The 23,779-nt window shown below is 38.2% G+C and overlaps 1 protein-coding gene across 1 annotated transcript in view; it reads right to left on the reverse strand.

The window, feature by feature from the left end:
- Positions 1–23,232, reverse strand: part of gorasp2 (golgi reassembly stacking protein 2) — a 33,028-nt gene extending 9,796 nt beyond the window's left edge. Inside the window, exons 1-4 of the mRNA XM_052028116.1 lie at positions 23,100–23,232; positions 6,405–6,485; positions 3,735–3,938; positions 1,329–1,415 (exon numbers count right to left, since the gene is read on the reverse strand). Coding sequence (XP_051884076.1) covers positions 1,329–1,415; positions 3,735–3,938; positions 6,405–6,485; positions 23,100–23,162 — 435 coding nt within the window. The 5' untranslated portion in view covers positions 23,163–23,232. The remainder of the gene's footprint in view (positions 1–1,328; positions 1,416–3,734; positions 3,939–6,404; positions 6,486–23,099) is intronic.
- Between the last annotated feature and the right edge of the window lie 547 nt (positions 23,233–23,779).

The following is a 23,779-nucleotide window of genomic DNA, read 5'->3' on the forward strand; positions in this document are numbered from 1 at the left end:
ATTACCATAAGAATGGAGTCCAACATAACTTTAAGTGAATTGTTCAATACAATAAACACAGACACCCTGATTGAAGTCAGATGCATCAGAGTCATAGAGTAATACAGCATGGAAACATGCCCTTCTGCCCAACTTGTCCATGCCGACCAAGGTGCCCATCTAAGCTAGTCCCACTTGCCCACATTTGGCCCGTATCCCTCTAAACCTTTCCCATGCATGTACCTGAAGTGTCTTTTAAATGCAATGCACTGCATGACCATTACATCAAACTAAACAAAGAAATATTCCATACTTTATTCAGAAAGTGTAGATTTTCCCTGGCGACTTCCAGTAAAGCCTTATATCTGGCACATAACAGGTTAAAAGCATCAAAAGTCCAAGAATATTTAATGATAAAAAACATTTGCAGCTTCAATTATTTAACCTCAAAAGCAAAAGTCATTATGGATTTAAATAAGATAAGCCGTTAAATAAATTCTGCCCTAACATTTAATGCAAGTTTCACTGAGGTTCAAAAACAGCTTCTTCCCCTCCACCATCAGATTTCTGAACAGTCCATGATTCCATGAATACTACCTTGTTATTCTTTTTTTGAACTAATTACTTCGGTAATTTATAATAATTTTATGTCTTTGCACTGTACTGCTGCCGCAAAACAACGAATTTCACTTCATCTAAGTCGGTGATAATAAATCTGATTCTGATTCTCTTGATTCTGAGGTTACAGCAGAAGACTGATGAGGATGTACTGGTTTAATAAATCGTACCTACAATTTAGACTCTCATTAAAAGTAAAGTAAGATTGTTTGGGGGGAAAAACTTAGATTCCCATCACCTTCACAAGTTAAAGGCACAGATGCGAAACCTTTAATACCTTACACATAACATCTGCACAAAAATAAATGTTCAGCCTTGATGCCAACAGAAAACAACGTACCTTCAATTCCTCAAAACATCTTCGTAGCTTTGTATGGTTCCAGAAAACTAATTAATTACTAGAATATTCATTCAGGAGACCCGTTTCATAGCCATTTGGGTTATGAAAAAAAAATCACCTTTACAGAATTCACAAATCACTACTCAAGAATTTAAGTTACACTTCCACAGAATTTATGTGGAAAACAAGTAAATAAATAAACATTTTTTTAAACTCTCATTTCTTGATGCATTTGCATATGGAAAATCGTGATGCAGGCCATTTTCTAGGAACACAACCATCCCTAACATGGGGGTTGCCTGTATATTGATGTTTGGAAGCAACTCAAATGACACATCTTTGCACAAGTAGTTTATAGTTTACTAGAAACTATATAATATGATCCATTTACCTCATTCATGACTGTGTCTGCTCCAATTATATAGTCTGTATGAGGTCGAAGACCAGCTAGTGCAGCTGGAGAATTTGGCTCCACTTCCTTTTAAGAAAGAGGAAAAAGAATAATAAGAGGGTTACAAAACTAAGATTTTAACATTATGACTTCATTTTAAATTACCCCTTAGTGGTTGAGCTTAAAAATCAATCACTCAAAAATCTGTTCATCCTTTCGCTGATAGTTCACTGAGGTCCATTAAGAATTAGTCCACCGAAACAGGAATTTGCAAATGCCCATTAACGTAGTACAATCTACAGTAAGGTTTTCATTGTCATAACAGGAAGCCTGAATAATCTGGTTCCATTAATCATAACTAATATGCCAAACTAATATTGTTCTATGCAAAATACAAACCCAGTTTCAGTGGCCTGCCCCTCACATTAAACATCTTCTCACTTAAACTAATAAATGTAACAAGTGCCAGCAAAGAAATTTAAAGATGCTCAAAATTATCTAGACAAATTTTGAGAAAAATCAGTGCTCTATCTGAAACCAATTCTGATATCAGAAAGACTATAAATCTAAGTGGGCTACAATAAAGACCTCGGAGGGAGCCAATTATTAGGACTATGAATTTGCTGTGTTGTAAACAAGAAACCAAATAGGCCAACAAGAACTTGTTTGAAGGGCAAGAAAAAGATGGCAATAACATAGATATGTACAGTACTGAAATTTTCTGCAAGTGAGAGTAAGTAACTGGTGTGGGGTAGAGATTCATCCACAGTCATGTGCTAAACACCTGATATGTTGCATGTGCACACTGTACTCTGCTTCCAAAATTCCCATGAAATCAACGCAAGTAAATTTCCAAAGCAGATCACGGCAGATTACTGTTGTACTACCTGTTTATCTCTTGTGATTAAGGAACAGTTTCCACTTCATAGCATCTAGGCTTAATTTAAAGTAAAACTGGTCACAACAATTGCTCAAATTCTGAGTTGTACAAGCAGTGATTCTAACACTATTCAGTGTCATTATAAAAGTGATAGCAACACCAGGAGTGCAGACAGGTGAAGTCCACAAATTTTGTTTAGAGATTCTCTATTGATCCATATGGTGCAAAATGCTGAATGTATTTTGTTTTCAAAAGGGTCAATCTCAGCACTTTTGAAGTGGAGAAGGATATTGCTCCCTTGCAGATGACAGTTGATGATGACAGCTAGCATGTGGTTCAGAGACTATATTGGAAGGTTAGAAATCAAAGTAGAATGGGTATGAAAGAACCTGAGCTGGCATGTTGGGAAAGATGGGATAGTAAATAGGATGCTCTGCTCTTATCTGCTCACAATGTGATTAGGCAGTATAAGAACAGTTTTACAAAAGTAAAATAGTGCTTGACAAATTTGAGTTATTTGAGGATATAATTAACAGGGTAGACACAGAAAACCAGTAGCGTACTTAAATTTCCAAATGGTCACTACACAAAATAAGGGGTAATATATTGGCACAAGTGGACATCGGCTAACTGACAGAATGTAAAAATAAATAGGTCATTTTTAGACTGTCAATCCAAAACTGAAGGGTCACAGAGGCAGCACAGGGGTCCTAGCTATTTATAATTTATATTTATCATTTATATTTATCACTCAGATGAGGGGACCAAATGTATTATATTCAAGTTTGCTAACAATACAAGGCTAGGTGGGAAAGTAAGTCCTATAATTTAAGAAATCAGCTATTCCAACATTCAGTTTTTTATTCCCCTCCCTCCTCTTCAAATGTCATTCACCTCCTCCTAGTTACAATCCTGAAACCCTTCCCTAGACACAAGTTTGTTATTCATGAGCCTTTAACACTTCACTTCCAGACTACACTATTAGCACATTTCATTCTGCAGTATTTTTCACAATAATATCCCAATGTGGGCAAATTATTCATGATCATATTTAATTTGATATTCTACAATTAACTTTAAATGGATAATAGGACTTGCTGTACATAAAAACAATTGTTTGTGATCACCTCCATACAATTAAGTAATTAGGAACATGTTAATTTTTTTTCATCAGCTGCTTTCTCAATCCATCATCCAAAATTTTAGGTACATAGGCACCAGAACTTTAAAAGCTGTTGCTCAATATTAATATCAGTTGTGTTGAGAGAACCTTACTTAAATTGACAAAGTATTAGTTTGGAAGAAATAAAATTAGTTAAGTGCCATCAAAAACACAAATAGCCTTAAAAATAAATTGGAAAAAAAGAGACAATTCTGACAAGTGTTTTTGACACCCAAATAGAAAACTCAACAGCAAAGGATCTTAATCTAATACTGCATTGTTTTCATTCTGGGCTTAAATGAAAATAAATTACCCTTCTCCAAACTACCACATTTCCCTTCTGCCCACACAGCAATGTACTTACCAACACATGCCAGACATTTTCATTAGCTCCCTCGAAACTGCAGAAACGAATGCTGACTCCAAGCAAGCCTTGACCTCCCCACATGTTGCTAGGAGTAACTGTAGTTTCTCTCAATTTGAGTGTCTTACTGCTGTAGACAACCATTTTAATTGGTTTCTCCACATTGGCCTTCAAAAGATCTTTGAGGGTATCATTATCTTGATTCTAAAATCAAAATACAATATTTTTTTAAAAATTGGATAGTGATTTTTAATGCTTGTAAAATGCTTCACAAATTAGCCCTTGCTCATTACTCCTAAATATCATACAGAGTAAATCTTTCATCAGGGAATAGGCCTGATTGCCAGTAAACCATCTGGATACATGGCAGCCCACCCACTTGTCTTCACATACAAAAATAGCTAATCAACACTGCACACTACCTGGACATTATCTGAATTAAAGGAATCCAATTCATATCATTTAGGGGTTGTCATTTAGCTCTTCAAGTGGCAACTGCATTTAATGAACTGCTTCTTGCACCTGTGGGAACCTGCCAGTTTGTGGAACGGTCTCTCCTTTTTGTCAGGATCCATTTGGAAACATGCAAATTGGGTTAACAGTCCCAAAACATCATCAGTGACCTTCTTGATGATGAGCAGCTGCCTGGCTAATATTAAAAAGAACATCTGCTGCTGACTACCAGACATAAAGCAAATTCAAGATAATAGTGATCTTAACTGCAAAAGATTTCCTTGAGGAAGTGGATTATGGATCTTCAATCAATAGCTGACATTTCGCAAATTGGTAAAGTAGTGGAAATGCAGTCTTGTGAGGCACTGATGGATATGAAGGCCTAAAAGAGAACATCTTGGTTCATATACCTGTTCTGAGTGTATGAAAGAATATAGGGAAGATTAGTCACCTGTAAAGACCATCTTCTCAGAGTCTCCAATTTAACCCCTTCCAGATCCTTTAGTGCTTCCTCTTCATAGAAAGAAACGATCAAGGTTTTGGAGGTAAACTTTGGCAGTTAGCCATGTAACTGATTGCAGCATTGGGATTTCTGGATGAAATCCTTATGTTTTGGTCCAATGCTCATAATAGTTTAGCTGATTATATACTGACACTGGACTTTTCAGGGGGGCACAGACCTGCAGCACTTCCCCATCAGTTACGCTGGGAAATCTGCCTAAACAACCTGCACAGGGGAGGGGTGCAGGGAAGGTGACTCCACTGATTTTCATGGAGGGGAATGGCTGTGTGGAAATAATTTAGGCAATTTCTATTTTAATTTTAGTTTAAATTATGTGTTTAATTTTAGTTTAAATTTAAAAGAAAGTAACAGTTTGAATTTGTTTTTGGATAGGAACAAGGTGGCCCCTTCCATACAGGGGCAAGGGTGGTTCCTCAGCCCTCACTCGTCCCCACCCTCGCCACCTAAATACATTTCAAAATGCATCATTTTTGAAAATCAAAGACTACTTGGGATAAAGAGATGCATCAAAACACATAAAATATCTACAGTTCTATTACTTCGTTGATATATATTAAAATATATTAACTATTTGGATTAATGATTTCCAGATACAATGTAAAAAATTAACTTGTTTAGACACTTGAAGCCTAATAATTTAAATGTGTTTAAGTTTCTAAACCTATTGGTTTGGTAGTAAAATAAAGCAGAATGTCTAAAATAAAACTTTCTTGTATACAAAATGTATCAGTTTATACAAGCTAATGCCCAGACAATGCTCTGCATTTGGGTATGGGCTGATAAGTGGCAAGCACCAAGTAATTACTACAAGGGAGAATCTCCTCTTTATATTTAATGGAATTACTTTTGCCAAGTCCCTCATCATCTGTAACCTCAGGGTTACCGGTGACCAGAAACTCAATTAGATCAGTCACATGAATACTGTGGTTACAAGAGCAAGTGCCTGTGACAAGTGACTCACCTAACACTCCACAAGTTTTATTTCTACCACTTGCAAGGCACAGATCTGGAACATGATGGAATTCTTTCCACTTGCCTGAAGGAGTTCTGCTCAAACAATTAAGATCAACACTATCCAGGGCAAAGCAGCATGTTTGACTGGCAACCTATCTTGAACATTCATTCTTTCTTCCATCAATTTCATGGGGTTGCAGAGTACCACGTAAAAAATGTATCGCAGATATTTGCCAAGGCTTCTTTGACCACTGCTCCCAAACCTGCAACCTCTACCGCCAATGATAAGGGCAGCAAACACCTAGGAACATTACCTCTCCGAGTCTCTCATCCCTGCTGTGAAAATATAATTGCTACTCCTTCAATTTGCTGGATCTATATCTTGGAATTCTCTAATTAATATGTAGGATTACGTTTGGAAAGACAGCAGCAATTCATAAAGGTGGGGCAAAATCATATTCTCAAGCACAATTAGCAAATGCCAGTAACACCCAGATTCCAAAAGAATGATTTTAAAAATATGCAGAAAAACTATTTTTTAACATGGCACGATTAGAACTACAATTGAATCATCATTTATCTTATACATAGGGCCCATAATTCAACTAATATTTGATCCAATTAATTTACCATAGTTCCTTCAACAACTCTCAGCAAAATACATTGGTTTAAAAAAATGAGAGTAGCAATTTAAGTTCAGTGGCACAATTTTAACTCTGTCTTTAAAAAGGAATTCTTACCAATCGAGTATTGCCAATGGAAACAACAAAATCAAAGAAAGGCTCCAATCCAGCTCTGTGGCCTGGGGAATTTTCTTGAACCTGAAAATACAACAAAATAGCTTTCAAACAAAAACATACAGATTATTCTGGTTTCAAGTTCCCATGTATGAAACTTATTAGGACACAATACTTCAATATCAAGGATGGAGAATCACAAGAGCCGGCAGATGAATACAAAGGACACTTTCACAAATTGATTTTTGTTCATAGGAGAATGCTTAGATGAGCTGGACAAGAGCCAAAACAGTAGCTCATCAGTTGATCCCAGTGCACCTTGCAGTTAAACACTAGTAGATTTGAACAACTATAGGATACAATTATCCTTCATGTTGCTATAGTCTCAGGTGAACAGAGGTTTGCATGGTGTCATGATCAACAGAAGTCCTTAGGAAATCAGCTATTAAAAAAAAAGGTGCTTCAGCCCCTTGCTCAGCACGACTCCAAAGTAGGAGGTCGTCATACTTCAGCTATACAAAACTCTGGTCAGGTCACATCTAGATCACTATTGGTCCTGATCATCATCAGGAGGGGGCATAGATTTTAAGGGAAGATTAGGAAATCATTTTTCATTCAAGCAGGTGGTACGAGTCTGGATCTCACTGCCTAAAAGGGTAATAGAGACAGAAAACCCCATCTTATTCAAAAAAGAATTTGGATGGGTATTTGAAGAACCTTGATGTGAAAGAAACCAATCCAGAGCTGGAATAGGCTGTGTAGCTCTTTCACAACTACCACTGACACAGTGGGTTGAATGGCCTCCTTGTGTATCATAAATTTCCCAAGGATTATATCACCTGGATCAGGGGCTGCAGCCAGACTTAACCTTGCCACTAAGGTGAACTTGAAATGGGCATGCAGGAAAGCATTTCCCACTCCCAGACAACTTTCCCTTTTTCCTCCCTTGCTGAGCATCATACCCTGCTACTGATGCACTGTTAAATTTGAAATTGACACCAAAAATAACCTTCCCATTCCAGATCAAGTTCCTTGTCTGATCCCTGGCTGTATCTACATAACTGCCATCCGCATTAGCAAGTCACACTGACCTGGATAAAATACCATGCTGAGCTGTTATGGTGTGAATTGGCCTGACATGAACCTAAGTACATTGTTCAATATAGACTCAACCTGACCCTGACACATGAAGTCTAATTGGGCTTAGTTTGAATAGCCAGGCTCTACATGTCAGACCATAAAAATGCTTAACGGTTCAATGCACAAACTTCAAACAATTGGCAATACAACTCAAGGGTTTACCTTTCCATTTGAAGGATGCCTGGTAAACAGTTGTAAAATTACCCAGTCCACATAAGCAATGGTCAAAGGCTGTATTTAACAATTGTCGATCACTCCATGAGGTCATTGTGCTGTCAATTATCAATAAGATGATTCAAATACAAACATTCTCAAAACTAGGAGGCTTGAGAAATATTGAAATAAAAAGACAGAAAAACTCAGCAGATCAGGCAGCATTCATGGAGAGAGATAAACAGTTTACATTTTAGATTGACGAACTCTCATCAGAACTAGGAAAAGTTGTAAGTCAAGCATATTTTAAATTACCAAAAAGGGGACAAGGTAGAAAGAACAAAGGCAAATATTGGCAAATATTAATGATAGGACGGCAACCAAGAGAGACTGAATGATATAAGTGATGGTACTGCCAGCTCAGAGAAGGTGATGAAGGTCTGTTAATCACAGCAGATCTGTCTGGAAGAGATACAAACAGGAGATGAATAAGAATGAGGAGAGAATGAAGAAAGGTTGCTGGAACTGTGAGATGCAAAACACTGAATTACTGGAAACGAAAGAAAATACTGAAAATACTAGTTCAGCCAGCATCTATGAAGAAAGAAAAAGTTGTAGGCGACAATCTTTGATCAGAACTTGTCAGCTCAGATGTAAACTGGAAAGGCTGGTTATCTGAAATTGATAAACTTAAGGTGAGGTCTTCAACAAGGAAGCAGTGCTGGAGAGTGAGCAGCAAGGATGTAACAAAGGAATATCTGAGGCAGCAAGAAGAAAAAGCCCACAAGGGTAAAATGAACATGGAAGACGCCAAGGCCCTGGGTATATAAAAAGGAGTGCAGCAGAGAGGAATGTGCTAGAGAAAAAGTGAAAAATTAATAGCAATGAAGTTCCAGGAAGTTTGGAAAATAAAACTGTTTTGTTGAAGGCAAAGGATTTAATGGATGTTCTACATTTTTAATGAAAAAGTTGCAGCGTCAAAAGAAACTCAACCTGAAGAACTATAACACTAAAACATTTTAGATGTAGGCGACAGTTCTCTTCCCAATAATATCTTCCTTATGGTGCAAAAGATCAGAAATCACCAACTGAAGTTACAAAATTGCTTCATTACTTGCCAAAACATCTTGGCCTTTCATCAGTAGAGATTTGTCAAAGATTTAATATGTGAGAAGCATGTGAAAAGTTGCTTCTTATTTAAGCACCCAACTTTTCAGTTTGAATTGTAGAAGTACTCAGCACCATGTTTAAATCTAGGAATTCATGTATTATAATCAGCTGAAAGATGTTCATAAAAAAAATTTATATACTTCTCTCTGGCAGTTGAAATGACTGGCTACTCAGATGCCAATAACTGACATGGTATATACACAGAAAAACGTAATTTATTTGCTGACCCAAAAGCAACAGAATTGAGTACTCAATCAGTATCAACCTCCAACACAGTGACTTGCTTCACAGCAAATATTGCAAAATAAATCTTCATGCCTATTGTTTGGTTGATTGGGCAGTTTCAAAAGCTGCAGAGTCAAAAAAAAGTTACCTGATATTTGGTTGTACATTAATTTGTAAGCATGCTTTTGCCTGCTGAACCTCAGCAAAACCAACAGTACAATCTCACAAATAATCCTGAAACAGTAATGCATCTGTTAATGTCAAATAGAAAGCTATGCATTCTGAAAATGTTCTCCCAGGTGAAAACACCAATAAAATCCTGAGAATGCATCCACAAGAAAAGATGCATTATTTTAATAATTGAATTTCATTTTAAACTTGTGAAGCAGTAAACATATTAAATTTGAAAACAAAGAGATCAAAACCCCAGACCATCAATAACCGATAATAGCCATAAAAATTATTTCAAGCAAATTGGGCTGTCAAACCTTATAAAAAGTCACGATTCACTGCAAGTGAAAAATGGAAACTATTGTTGGCTTGCTGTTTTGCATAATTACACCATACAGTGAAAAAAGAAAAACAAAAGACTGCAAATGCAAAACCTTAGTGCAAAAAAAAAGACACAATCAAAGACAAGTCCACAGTAGTGCAAAGAGATAGTCCATAGTGTTCCGTTGCTGAGGTTGGATTAGGGTTGTGCAGGTTGGTTCAAGAACCTGATGGTTGTTGGAAAGTAGTTGCTTCTAAACCTGCTGGTGTAGGGCTTCAGGCCTCTGTACCTCCTGCCTGATGGCAGTAGCGAGGACATGACCCAGATGGCAGGGATCCTTGATGATAGATGCAGCGCCTCCTGTAGATGCTAATAATGAGGGCTGTGCCCGTAACAGACTGGGTTGTGTCCACAACTCTCTGCAGCCTCTTGGATTCCTGCGTGTTTGAATTGCTGTACCAGGCTGTGATGCAACCAGTCAGGATACTTTCATCAGTGCATCTCGAGAAGTTAAAATATTTGGTGCCAAATCTCCTGAAGCTTCTAAGAAAATAGGGGTGCTGGCATGCCTTTTTCATGATTGCATCAATGTGCAGGGCCCAAGACAGATCATCTGAGATGTTAACACCTAGGAATTTGAAGCTGCTTACTCTCCACCTCTGATCCACCAAAGAGAATTGGTAAGTGGTCTCCCGACTTCCCCTTTCTGAAGTCAACGATTAGCTCCTTGGTGAGGGGGAAACTTTAAAGGTGTTCAGGGCAAATCTTTTACACAGAGAGTGCTAAGTGCCTAGAATCGGCAGCCAGGGTTAGTGGTGGAAGCAGATATGATACTGGTGTTTAATAGGTTTAGACAGACTCATGAATATGCAGGGATGTTGGGATATGGATCATGTGCAGGCAGAAGAGATTTAGTTTAATTTAGCATCATGTTTGGCGCTGACATCATAGGCTGAAAGGCCTGTTCCCGTCTTGTACTATTCTCTGTGCTATACTGTTCTATGTTCCTCCAATAAATAATGATGCACCACTGTGATAAAGCCCAACTATAATGTAATTAGACTGGTGGTTTCCACCTATAATATAGTGCCACCTTGCCAATAACAACTTCCAACTTTGCAAATAATAACAAAACATTTAACAAGCACTCTTGAAAGATCCATATTGCTTCAGTGAAACTGAGGTTCAAAGCATGCCAAGGTTTTGGGCTGAAGCTTTGGTGAATTAGATAACATAGAATCATTCAATGTGTCAAAACATCCTGAAAGGCTGTTACATTTTGGCAATTTACCAGGCATTTATTTCATGCTACATGTGAAAGCAATCCTCAACATTCAAAAGCAAACTTATAAACTAGAGCAAGACTTACAGTATATGCACAACATCTGGTCACATTGCTTTGCCCAAGACATAACAGAAATCCTTACTATACCAAACTCCCTCAAGTTCTTCTAGACTTTGGAAGAATTTTTAATTAAAAGAAAAATTAGACAATGGTATAAAACCAATCTCACATTATACTCAGAGACAACAAATAATGTAGTTAAGCATTCAATGAGGATTAAGGAAGAAGTCCTCTCACAGTGTATAACCAAACAAATGGATAGCGTAAAGACTGCTCATGAAAACAGATCTCACCCAGAAACCAACAAAAGAAAAATCCAGTGTAAGATGTTTCTCCTTGACAATGCAAGGTAAAGGAGGATAAAAAAACTGTAGGAGATCTCACTGAACACAAAAGTTTTAATCTACAACTCAAGGACATTAAATTATGAGATAAAGCTGCTTTTTAAATTTTAAGACCAAATCTGGGCCAGTGCTTATAACACAAACATATATCCAAAATGTATCATAGAATCTTCATTTATTTCTATTGTGACAAAGCTAGAGCAATGTTGAACTTGGACCAAATCAAACATTACTTGAGAAATTCAGCATCCGTTGGCTCAGTAGACAAACCAAACACAGCTTTGCTGCAATAATTAACGTCATGAAAAAGTCATGATTTTATGTTGTGGAAGAAACAAATGGGCAAATTCAAAAATTCTCACTTGAATAATCAGGAACAAAGCAAAACTATTATACATGAGGCCCTATCTAAATTGCGAGAAAAAATGTACCCAAATTGTGGACAAAATAAAAATTACAGAAAAGTAATATTTACTTTGGAGGTAATTTGCAAGTCAGTAGGTAGATTTGTTTCTTGAGGGGAAAAGAAACATTAACCAATTTTTATCCTTTTTTTTAAATGTTAAATGTCTGTGGAGTGTTTCTTTTAAATCTCAATTCACCCACAGCTCATTAAACCAATCCAGGAACTTGATTGGCTTGATTCAGAGTCCACTGCAGGATCAAGCTAGTCTGAGGACTAGGATTAGACGTCCCTAAAAGTGGCCAAGATAGAGGGCAGAGATCCAGCAAGCAATCAAGAGAGAGGCCAGAGACCCAAAGAGTGGGAACAAGTCAGACTCCCCTGCCCACAGGATACGTTAGACTATTGTTTATTGACTACAGCTCTGCCTTCAATACAATAATTCCAAGCAAGCTTGTCACCAAACTCCAAGACCTCCCTCTGTAACTGGATCCTTGACTTTCTAACAAACAGACCGCAATCAGTGAGGATAGGCAGCAATACCTCCGGCACAATTATTCTCAACACTGGTGCCCCATAAGGCTGCGTCCTCAGCCCCCTACTCTACTCCCTATACACTCATGACTGTGTGGCCAGATTCTGCTCTAACTCCATCTACAAGTTTGCAGATGATACCACCATTGTAGGCTGTATCTCAAACAGCGATAATTCAGAGTACAGGAAGGAGATAGAGAGTTTAGTGGAATGGTGTCATGACAACAACCGTGCCCTCAACCTCAACAAAAGAGCTGGTCATTGACTTCAGGAAAGGGGGCGGTGTACATGCACCTGTCTCCATCAATGGTGCTGAGGTCGAGAGGGTTGAGAGCTTCAAGTTCCTGGGAATGAACATCACCAACAGCCTGTCCTGGTCAAATCACGTAGATGCCACGGCCAAGAAAGCTCACCAGCACCTCTACTTTCTCAGGAGGCTAAAGAAATTTGGTTTGTCCCCTTTGACTCTCACCAACTTTTACAGATGCACCATAGAAAGCATCCTATCTGAATGTATCACGGCTTGCTACGGCAACTGCTCTGCCCAGGACTGCAAGAAGCTGCAGAGAGTTGTGGACACAGCCCAGCGCATCACGGACACCAGCCTCCCCTCCTTGGACTCTGTCTTTACCTCTCGTTGTCTTGGTGAAGCAGCCAGCATAATCAAAGACCCCACCCACCCGGGACATTCTCTCTTCTCTCCTGTTCCATCGGGTTGAAGATACAGGAGCCTGAGGGCACGTACCACCAGACTTAAGGACAGCTTCTACCCCACTGTGATAAGACTATTGAACGGTTCCCTTATATAATGAGATGGACTATGACCTCACGATCTACCTTGTTGTGACCTTGCACCTTATTGCACTGCACTTTTGCTGTAGCTGTGATACTTTATACTCTGTACTGTTATTGTTTTACCTGTACTACATCAATGCACTCTGTACTAACCCAATATAATGTGCACTGTGTAATGAATTGACCTGTACGATTGGTTTGTAAGACAAGCTTTTCACTGTACCTCAGTACAAGTGACAATAATAAACCAATACCAATATTCAGGACTATCAGGATCCATAGTCTCCTAGAAGATGTAATTAAATGACTTGCTAAATGGTAGTTAAAATGGAAGATTCTAACAAAACAGGTGAAAACCCTGAAACTGGAAGTCACTAGGCCAGTACTTAGTCTGCATTCAGACAGGTATCATTGAACACTAACAGTCAAAGATTTTTTTAAAAAATTCCAGAGGTCAAGTTCCTATTTATAAAAAACAATCCAAACAGGACAGTTCTTCCTCCCCAATGTATACTACAAATTGTACACCCTCAAGTACACATAGTGCTTTATCCATATCCAGAGAGCTTAGGTGCAGACTACCATACTGAAGATTTAGTGAGAGTGAAATGTGAAGACAAATGTCTTTAAAGTTCAGCCAGATAAAAATGGTAAATCTTACCTGCACATCTGAACCACAGTGATAAATGAAACAACTTACAGAAAGTAGACATGCTTGGCCTAAACAGATGAAGTTGTTACAACATAGAGAGCATGCTGGATTGTGACAAGTTACATATTCCATTTGACAATTTTGATGACTTGGAATTCTCAACTGTTTAGCAATAGTTTTCTAATTTACTTTATACAGTTCATAGTTAAATTGACCATTAATGTATTGCAATTTAACCAAGGTTGGTTAAATTATCACATATCCAGTCTATAGCTTTCATTGCAGATAGCAATGATTGCAGGTAGCTTTCATTGTTGTGTATCATCTGCTCATTTAAATATATGTGCATTTCTCCCTTCGTTTGAATTCATGGAAATATTCTTCACCTCAACTACAAATTTAACCTTGTGCTACCAGCTTTTGAATTTGTTAAATATATTATATAAATGCAAATTGTTATCATCTCAAGACGTTTCATATATTTGAGGGAAATGAACATTCAAATAAGGGATAATCGAAATATTCTGTGCTAGAGGCAAGTATTAGTGTAAGTCTTAAGTGAGAACAGCAGCAGAAGGGTGACAGAATGGGACTTAGACACTGAAAATGCAGCTAGAGGGGATGTGGTAGTGGGACGGAACATGAATCAGAAAGGATGGAAGTTACAGTACTGAAGAAGCTGTATATAGGTTAATACCATGAAAGATTTAAACACAAAGATGAATTTGAATGTATATTGAATTGAAATGTATATAATGTGGCCTGGATTTCATGATGAAATATGGTGAAACCATCAGCACCCACCATCATTGAAGTACTAAACTGACAGCAGCTTCCAGAACCATATGCCCAAATACTTCTTTGCACGTTCCTTATCAGGGGCGAGGGGAGGGGGCAGAACTGATGTTTAGATTGGGGAGCCACATTCTTTGTCTTTGTGGAAAATTATTTGCTCCAAATTCCCACTTTCTCCTCCTTGAATGCCTCTCACAGAAACCTCTTCTCAACCTACTACCTCCAAATCTATCAACATGTCTTTCTGTTCCCTTATGTAATTTCCCTGGTCTCCCACTGACTACTGTATATCAATGCTATTTTCCTCAATTACTTCATGTGGTACTGGGTAAAGAGGTGTTGCTTGGATTTCTTATTGCTTTTATTAGATACCACCTTATATTTATGACTTTTGGTTTTAGAATCCTCCATGTGAAAATATCCAAAGTCCACATGCACAGATTATACATACAGCCTTCTGAGCAAGAAGTGAGGATACTGCAACAAATAATAAATGATAGCAGGAAGAACACAATTTGTTCCAATGTATCACTGCGACATGTTATTACTGTACCCAATTTCTGTAGCATGGAAGACTGATATTTCTCCAAATAAATGTACATTTATTCTAAGAAACAGACAATTTTCTCCAATATTTCCCATTTCTCTGATGTTGGAGAATCCTCCCACTGGAGTACACTTCCAAAGAAAGCAGTAGGACTAACATTGTCTTCGTGAAAATTTCTCTCAAGTGCCTATCCATAATCACTACAATCAGGTGGGGGAATCTCTGCCTAATCATTTTATCATTCTGCTTAAGATTGATTTAACCAACTACAGAATATCCCCCTCCACCATCATCCTATGAAAATGTAAATGTCTCCCCTGCAAAAGTTTTACTAGAAAACCATGCATTTTCTATAACAAAGTCATTCAAAATGTTTGCATCCCTGAAGTACTTTCCTCCCATTCTCTTGGTGTTAGTTTTGTTGGGATGCAGACATGCCACAAATTGCTCCTGTAAGCTGAAATACAGCACTCATGATCCCAAACAAAACCATCAATAGGATTTCATAAGCATTTATTAATAAAGTATTTGCATTTAATTCAGCATCTTAATGTGTCAAAATATTTAAGTGTATAATCACTATAAACTATTTTTGAAGTATACATACGCAGACCACCAATGATGTTTAATTAACTTCAATTAATTGATCTGGCAGTCAAGATGAAGATGACCATTTTAATACAAATATATCCATCTTGTTTTAAATGTTAAAATTCATATTCCCAATCATCCACTGCTTTGATGCTGGATGCATAATTAGTGTTACCACTGATCTTTTATTTTTCCAGACACATACAGACTCAGTTGCATCTCCTGCAGGCTTATTGTAATTTCATAAGCTTAAACATTCTTTTCAAAACCCATTTTCAAAAGTTGGAAGTTGGAAGGTTTTAATGAAAGTAGGGTCAGGACAGCTATCAGTGTACTAATGGTGGACCAAATGAAGCGCATGAGCAAGTAGACTCAGTAGAGTATGTGGGAGGGAATATTGTGTGGAAGAGATAGTAGAGATAGGGTGGAATATATAAATGAGGGCAACAATTTTAAATGCAATGCTTTGGAGAGTTTATATAGTTCAATGAGAGTGGGGTGGGGGTGGGGGCCCACAGTTTAACACAGGACAGAAATGTTGGACAGGTTAGAGCTTTTGAACCATGGAAGGAGGATGGACCATGGCATGGTAATTACAACAATGCTCTTTTTAATAGTTAAGTCTTGAGTATAGGGCTCCAGCAGCAGGTGGGAAAGGGCAGTGGCACTGCAAGTCTTGTTGTTGAAAAGGACATGGGATTATGAACTCAGCATCAAACAGAATGATAATGAACTATCTGGTTCAGTATGTACAGTTCATCAGGACTTCAGAAGTCATTAGCAAAGAGCAGTAAGTGTCTGATGACGATGGCACTGATTTACCCCAAAATGCCAAGGGTCACCTGAAACCTGATACTAGACATGTTAACATGTAACATGTTAAATACAGTTAAGAAAGTAGTAGAAAAGTAAAGCTGGATATCACTGTAAATAAATGTGCTGTGGGAAGCACTGCCAAGGAGTACATAGAGATAGAAGGAAGGGGAACAGTAAATTGGTGAAGGCGAAATATGTAATTGCTGAAGCAGCTACATACGTAGGTGTGAATGCAATCTTGCAAGAGCCGTGGCGTTAATCATGTCAACACAATCTTGCAAGAGTAGTGGTGTTAATCATATCAACATTAAAGAGTGATGGAGGGTGACAAGGAAGAATAAGACACTATGGAAAAGTTCATAGACACAGGGGAAAGCATTTTTCAATCTTACTAACAGCTGCCATAAGGTGAAAATGCCAAAATAGGATTAAGATGAACAGGAAACTTTGGAAGAAATGGTGGAAAATTTGAGAGACAACACCACATTCAAGACCTTGGAGATCTAGTTTTGCAAAACTGTAGACAAATCAAAACAACAAATTATTTCAGTGAGTCAATGAGGAGACAGCAAAACAATTTTTATATTTACAGTGCCAAAGATCCAAGGAAGGAAAGTACTTCACAAATGAAGCCGGATATTTTTCACAGTATGACATCTCTGACAATATCAATCGCCTTTATAACTTCAAAATATGAATTAATTTGACACAAATGTGTGATTCTTATTTTTTAAAAAAGCTGACAAAATACTAAGTTTAAAATAAAAGAACAGAAGATGTACAATTTTTACAATACAGTATCACAACTAATGATAAGTTCATATTTCTGATTTTCTGAAAACACCATGTTGATAGGAGCATGGTTCATTTTGCTAGCATTCTACAGGAGTTGGCGCACATTTCAAAAGAATCAGTTGTTCTATGATTTTTTAATACATCTCCTGCAGTAAGTCCCTGGCTTTAATTTTAAGGCATCATACAAAAGACATGTTGCTATATGAATCCTTTCAAAGAAGGTTAGATAGAGAAGTGTTTTGTGGTCATTTACATGAGGGATGTCAATGCTCCCGAAATGGAACACTTTTACATTCAGGCATTAATCATCATCAGTAAGGTTGAGCAGTTGGATGCAACTCTATTTATCCTTCTGTATTTCTCAATCCTCTCAAAAATATTTTTTCTCTTGACAACTTACAGAATCTCTTAAGGTGCACTATTGGAGAAAATGTTGAATTAATCACAGAAAAAATTCAGAGCAACTTTTTCAGCACTTTTTATTTCCTCTGCATCTCAATTAAACAATGACTATCATTCTTTTCCATGTAGTTAAAATATCTTCATGGACTCAGTGCTCCTCATCAGTGTAAACTCTTCCAGCCTTAGCGCACCATCACAACACCCCCAGTTATTACTAAGTCACTTTACTTTGCTTGCATTTGAGGCCAAGCACCCAGAATCCATAATCAAGAATTCCCTCCCAAAATCACCACCACTGATCCCTTTAAAAGGTCTTCCTTCAAACTTAACTATGTAAGCAGCTACTTAAACTTTCCTTCTTTGAATTGTCTATATTTTAACTTCCATGCAACTCTGAACATATTTCAATATTAAATCCATAAAATAGGTGTAATTAAATATTCAATAAGAGTTGACCATGCTGCTATCAACATGGTATTTTCAGATAATCAGCAATAAGTGTAGGGGACTTGTCAATTAAGGATAAGTAAACAAGTCCATTTTCTCACTATAATACTAGTTCTTGCCACCAAAGCTGCACTGAAACTGAACCAATAAACAAGTTCAAGGAACTGCTCAATTCATCCCTTGTAAGTGGTGCTCAGCAACAGGTCAGTGTTAAGATGATGGACTGAAGCGTAAAATTTCCCCATGGCCACAAAAGTAGATGGACATGATAGGTGAATGATACACTAATACAGTATAGAATATATTACAAGAATCTGAATTGGTCATTAACCAATGCCACTTCTGGCTGTCAGCTGACATTATTTCAGTTTCTTTAAACTATTACATGGTGTAACTTCTCCACGACAAGTCTCGAATTTGCATCATCTGTGATTTAAACTCTTCCATGAAACAAAACATAAATGGATAAATAGAAAACAAAGTTTTGTTTCCTAAATGGAAGTAATGAGAGTTTTTTTTAATTGTAAAACACTAGCAACATTACTAATGCAAGCTTTAGGATCTGGAGAATGGCTATGTAAACTGTTAATCTGGCCTGTACTGTTAAAACCAGAGATTAAACACATCTTGAAAAATCTAGGCAGTAATAGTCATTGGTAAATTTCTAGACTTTAAAATGCAAGGTGCACATTGCAAAACTAGACAGAAGTAGCCAGCATTTTTGAAAAAGCTTGATACATTAAGATAAACAAACTGTGCACCTGCGATTAGAAGATATCCAATAAACTATCAAAACACTACACAGATACACTGTACACATGAAACTTATATTTATACATTTGCACTCCCTAACATTGATACACAGGAATGGCCAACAAAATCATATTGCTATGCTCATGAATATTACAAATGTACAGTAAAATAAGTGCAAATTATATTAGCATGTCAACAACTTAGAAATATATTATCCTGTCTTAAAAGGATAAAATTAAATCAAACAAAATGCTGGAGATACTCAGCAGGTCAGGCAGCATCTATGGAAAAAGAAACATTACTTCTGAAACCTATGAAACGTCATCAATCTAATACATTAACTCTGTGTAACTCTCCACAGATGCTGACTGGCCTACTCAGTATCTCAAGCATTTCCTGTTTTTATTTCAGATTACCAGTTTCTGCTGTTTGTGCAATTAAATTAAATCAGAAGATTTACGAAGAGTCAGTCGCGTCATCAACCTGTCGTTTCTCTCCACAGAAGCTAAATGAGCTGTGTATTTTAGCATGATCTGCTTCTGGTACGTGTCAGAAAGGGACAGCAATAATCATGAAGAATTTTAATCCATGTGCACACCGTAAAAATCAGATGGGGAAAGGAAAGCTGGGTGAGGACTTCAGAGTATTTTCAGAATATGTTCTTAGAACAGCACATTCTGGAGCCAACCTGACAGTGGGTTATACAAAATCTGGCATTGAATCAGAAAGGATTAATTAATGATTTCAGAGTTAAGTCCCCACGTAGGGAGCAGCGATCACGATAGGTTTCAATTTTACATTAAGTTTGAGCGAGTAGGGGTGCAAGAGTAGTATTTTAAACATAAATAAGGGTAGTTCTAAGAACATGAAAGCAAAGCCAGCTAAAGTAAGCTGGTAAATTAGGTTAAGGTATCTGTCATTCCAGATGCAGTAGTAGACATTTAAGAGCATATTTCATGATACACAGAATCTATATAATCAAGGAGGAATTGTCAAAATTTTGGGTCAAAACTCTGCATCAGAACTAACAGTGGGAGGGAATCAAGAGGGGGAGCAGTGACATAGGGGTCAGAGGGGATTGGTGAACCGGTGGGGCGGGGGGGGGGGGAAGGATGCTGGGCAGATCGAGCCTGGGGAGGGAGGAGGGGGAGGTGGGGTCAGTCGGTTAAATTTGTGGGTAGTAAGTGGGTGGAACCAGGAGGGAGAGGGGGATGAAAATGGGTGATGGGGGCTGGAGGGAAGGTATGGGAAAGGCAACAAAAGTGGGAGGATTGGAGGAGGATCAGGGGGGTGAGGGGGGTGAGGGGGGTGAGGGGGGTGAGGGGGGTGGGGCAGGGAAAACAGAGATGCAGGTTACCTGACATTGGAAAATTCAGTATTCATAGCATTGAGCTGCAAACTACACAGGTAGAATATGATGTATTGTTCCTCTAGTTTGTGTTGGGCCTCACCCTGACAGTGGGGAAGGCCAAGTCGATGTGGGAATGGGAAGGGGAATTGAAATGGCATACAACAGGGAGCTCAGAATGGATATTGCAGACAGAGCACAGGTACTCTGCAAATCAGTCACCTTGTCTGCGCTTGCGTTGCCATTGTAGAGGCCACATCGAGAGCACCGAATGTAGTGGACAAGGTTGCCGGAGATGCATGCAAATCTTTGCCTCACCTATTTAGGTCCTATAGAAAATGAGCCTGGGGAACTTGTAATAGAAAATAAAAAATTGGTGAATGAGTTTAACAGGTATTTTTCACCAGACTTCACTACAGAGGATGTAAATAACATCATAGAAAGAGCTGTAAATAGCAAACATCACATAAACGGTAGGGCATATTGTTGAATCTCAAGGCTAATGAGACTCCATATCCTGGTGAACTTCATCTTAGGATCTTAAGTGGCTAGAGTGATAGCTGTGCATTGGCTTTAATTTTTTAGATTTGGGGAAGGCTCCATCATATTTGAAAATGGTAAATGTCCATTTTTGAATGAAAGAGTTACAAGAAGACAAAGCAGGAAACCAGAGGCCAGTTAACTTAAAAATCTGTCATTGAGATAACATTAGAAACTATTAAAGATGTTATAACAGGTCACTTAGAAAAGTTCAAGGTAATCAGGCAAAGTTAACTTGGTTCATTAAAGGAAAACATGCATGACTGATTTATTGGAATTCTTTGAAGTGCTAACACGTACTGTGAATAAAGACATACAGGTAGTTGTAATATACTCAGATGGTTTTAAGGTACCACACCAAAAGTTAATGCAAAAAATAAAGGTTCATGGTGTGGGAACTAACATACTGGCATGGATAGAAGACTGACTGGCTAAAAGGAAAGAAAATTGGCATAAATGATTCTTTTTCAAGCTGGCAAGAAGTAACAAGATTTGCCTTTCATAAAACCTTGATGACTAAGTTTGATTATATTCAGCTTTCCTAAGTAATTAGTAATTTCCTTTTTGATTATTGACTCTAGCTTCTTCCTAACAATAGACGTTTCCCACCTTGTCTTCCTTTTTGAACAAGGGAGCCACATTGCCTGTTTTCCAATCTTCTGGTACCCTCCTGGAATTTAGCGAGTTTTGAAAAATTTCAACCAATGGGTCCACCAACTCTGCAGCTACCTTGTTTAAAATCCTTGGGCCAGTTTTAGCCTCATGAGTTCCTTTAATTCTTTATCCTGTGATCGGGAGTTTTACAAGTTCCTTCATGTTATCTGAAATTAGTCCATCTGTTATCTTGGGGATATTTGCAGTATCCTCCACATAGAAGATTGATGCAAAAAAAAAACTGATTTCTTTGTTTCCTGTTCACTGAAAGTCCCACACCTACCTTCACCACCTTCTTCCTATTAATATACCCACAGAAACTCTTTTATGTTTGTTTTGATATTACATGCAAGTTTTCTCTCAAAATTTAATAAAAGGTATGGTTGCTAAATTTGCTGATCACAGAGTTAGGTAGAAAAGCAAGTTGTGAAGAGGACTCGAGGTTAGAAAGGAATACAGATAGATCTTTGCTCATTTGTTTAATCGAACAAATGTGGGAAATTAAGAAATTGTTCATTTTGGCAGAAAAATTAAAAAGCATATCATCTAAATGGTGAGAGATCACAGAGCTCTGAGATACAGAGAGATTCGTGTGTCCTTGTGCATGATTTGCAAAAGGCTAGTATGCAGATGTAGCATGTAATAAAGAAAGCTTATAGAATTGTATTGTGTACTATGAGAGGACAGGAGGTTATGCTTCTGTTATAGAGGCATGGTGATAACACATCTGGAGCAGTATGTACAATACTGGTCTCCATTTAAAGAAAGGTGTAAATATGTTAGATGCAATTCAGAGGTTTACTATGCAGATACTGGAAAGGGCTGCTTGTGTTAATGTGGAAAGATTGGAGCAGCTAGGTTTGTATCTTTTGGGAATTTAAAACAATAAGAGTGAAGTTTATTGAAGAGGATAAGATCCTAAGGAGCACTGAAGCAGAGAGGATTCTCCCCTTGTAGGAGAATCTAGAATTAGGTGTCTCTGTTTAAAGATAAGCAGTTGCCCATTTAAGACAGATCAGGTTTTTGTTTTCCTGAGGGTCATGAGTCTTTGGAATTCTTCCTCAAAGGGTGGTGGAAGCAGACTTCAAAATGTTTTGAAGACAAGAGTTAGATAATTTCTTAGTAGGCATGAGGGTGAAAGGTTACCAAGAGCAGACAGGAATGTTAGATCAGCCATCATCTTATTGAATGTCAGAGCAAGTCTGAAGAACCAAGCTGCCAAAACCTGCTTGTTTAATGTTCAAATGCATGTTTCCCAATCAAATCAGGCATGAATTTAGAGGCTGCCCTAGAAAAGAACAACATCAAATCCCTAATTTGTTTTTTTTAAGTCGAAACTTAAAAGCAAATAAACTTCAGTTGAGAAAGAATAGAGTTCATCTTCAAACCTAAACACATTATTGCAAGTACTGTATTAAGGAAAGTCCTGCAATTGCTATTTTATGGGAAAAGGGGAGGCTCGAACTTGTAATGATCTGTGTGAAGCTACGTGGAGAAACGTGTCACAGGCGGGCCGGGACTGCACTCATTGTCAAGTCTGTTTTCCCTGAAGCTTCCAATCCGTCACCCAACAGCTCAGACACAATCCTCTCCGACCTCTCGGCGGGACCCACTGAATCAGCCCGAGTGCGTGAAGGTGGGAGCAGGCCGCAGCCGGGGCCCGGACCTTGCGTACGGACTGAAAACAGCGACTCAGCACTGCGGGTGAGTATGAAGGCGCCGAGTGAAAGTACTTTTATTAAATGCAGCTACGTACTCGGAGGACATGGTATCCCTCGCTGCCTCCGCCGGGTATTTCCACGCTCTGCGAGCCACCCATTGCCACCCGCGCTCCGTTTGCAGCGTCTCCCCAGGAAGCGGCTCCAGCTACTCGCTCTTACGTGGCAGCCGGGGCATTCTGGGAACAGACACGTCAATACACCCGAAGCGCCCGTAGAGAGCATGCGCTGTCCTGGTCCCTCTACACCTGGCTCCTTCTGTTCCTCCTCCTCAGTCGTTACAATGGTGTCCTGATAGTCCTGCTTAAGATTTGCAAGGTCTTGGAGTAGGAGTTAAACAGTCAGTCACCATTCATCACCTAGCGAGCTTCCTACTCTTATGATCACTTTACCAGATCTCCATGCAATAGGAATAATTTTTATTATTTAACTATTAAAAAGAGTTCCTTATTTATCAATTCAAGATATAATGCCACAGGCAAGGTCTTTCTTTTCCCTTTGGGAAGACTTTCTCAAACGTCTAATATAAAAATAGAAAATGCTGGAAATACCCGAGAGCTCAAGCAGTATTTGCAGAGTGAGAAACAGAGTTAATATTTCAAATCAATAAACTTTTGTAAGAACTGAGAAGATTTAGGTAACAGGCTCGTTTTAAGTTGCAGTGAAAGGAGACTGTGGGATGTGGCAGAAACCAAGAGGAAATGGGTGACAAGAAGGG

The sequence above is a fragment of the Pristis pectinata genome, chromosome 1 (assembly GCF_009764475.1).
Source record: "Pristis pectinata isolate sPriPec2 chromosome 1, sPriPec2.1.pri, whole genome shotgun sequence".
NCBI lineage: Eukaryota > Metazoa > Chordata > Chondrichthyes > Rhinopristiformes > Pristidae > Pristis > Pristis pectinata.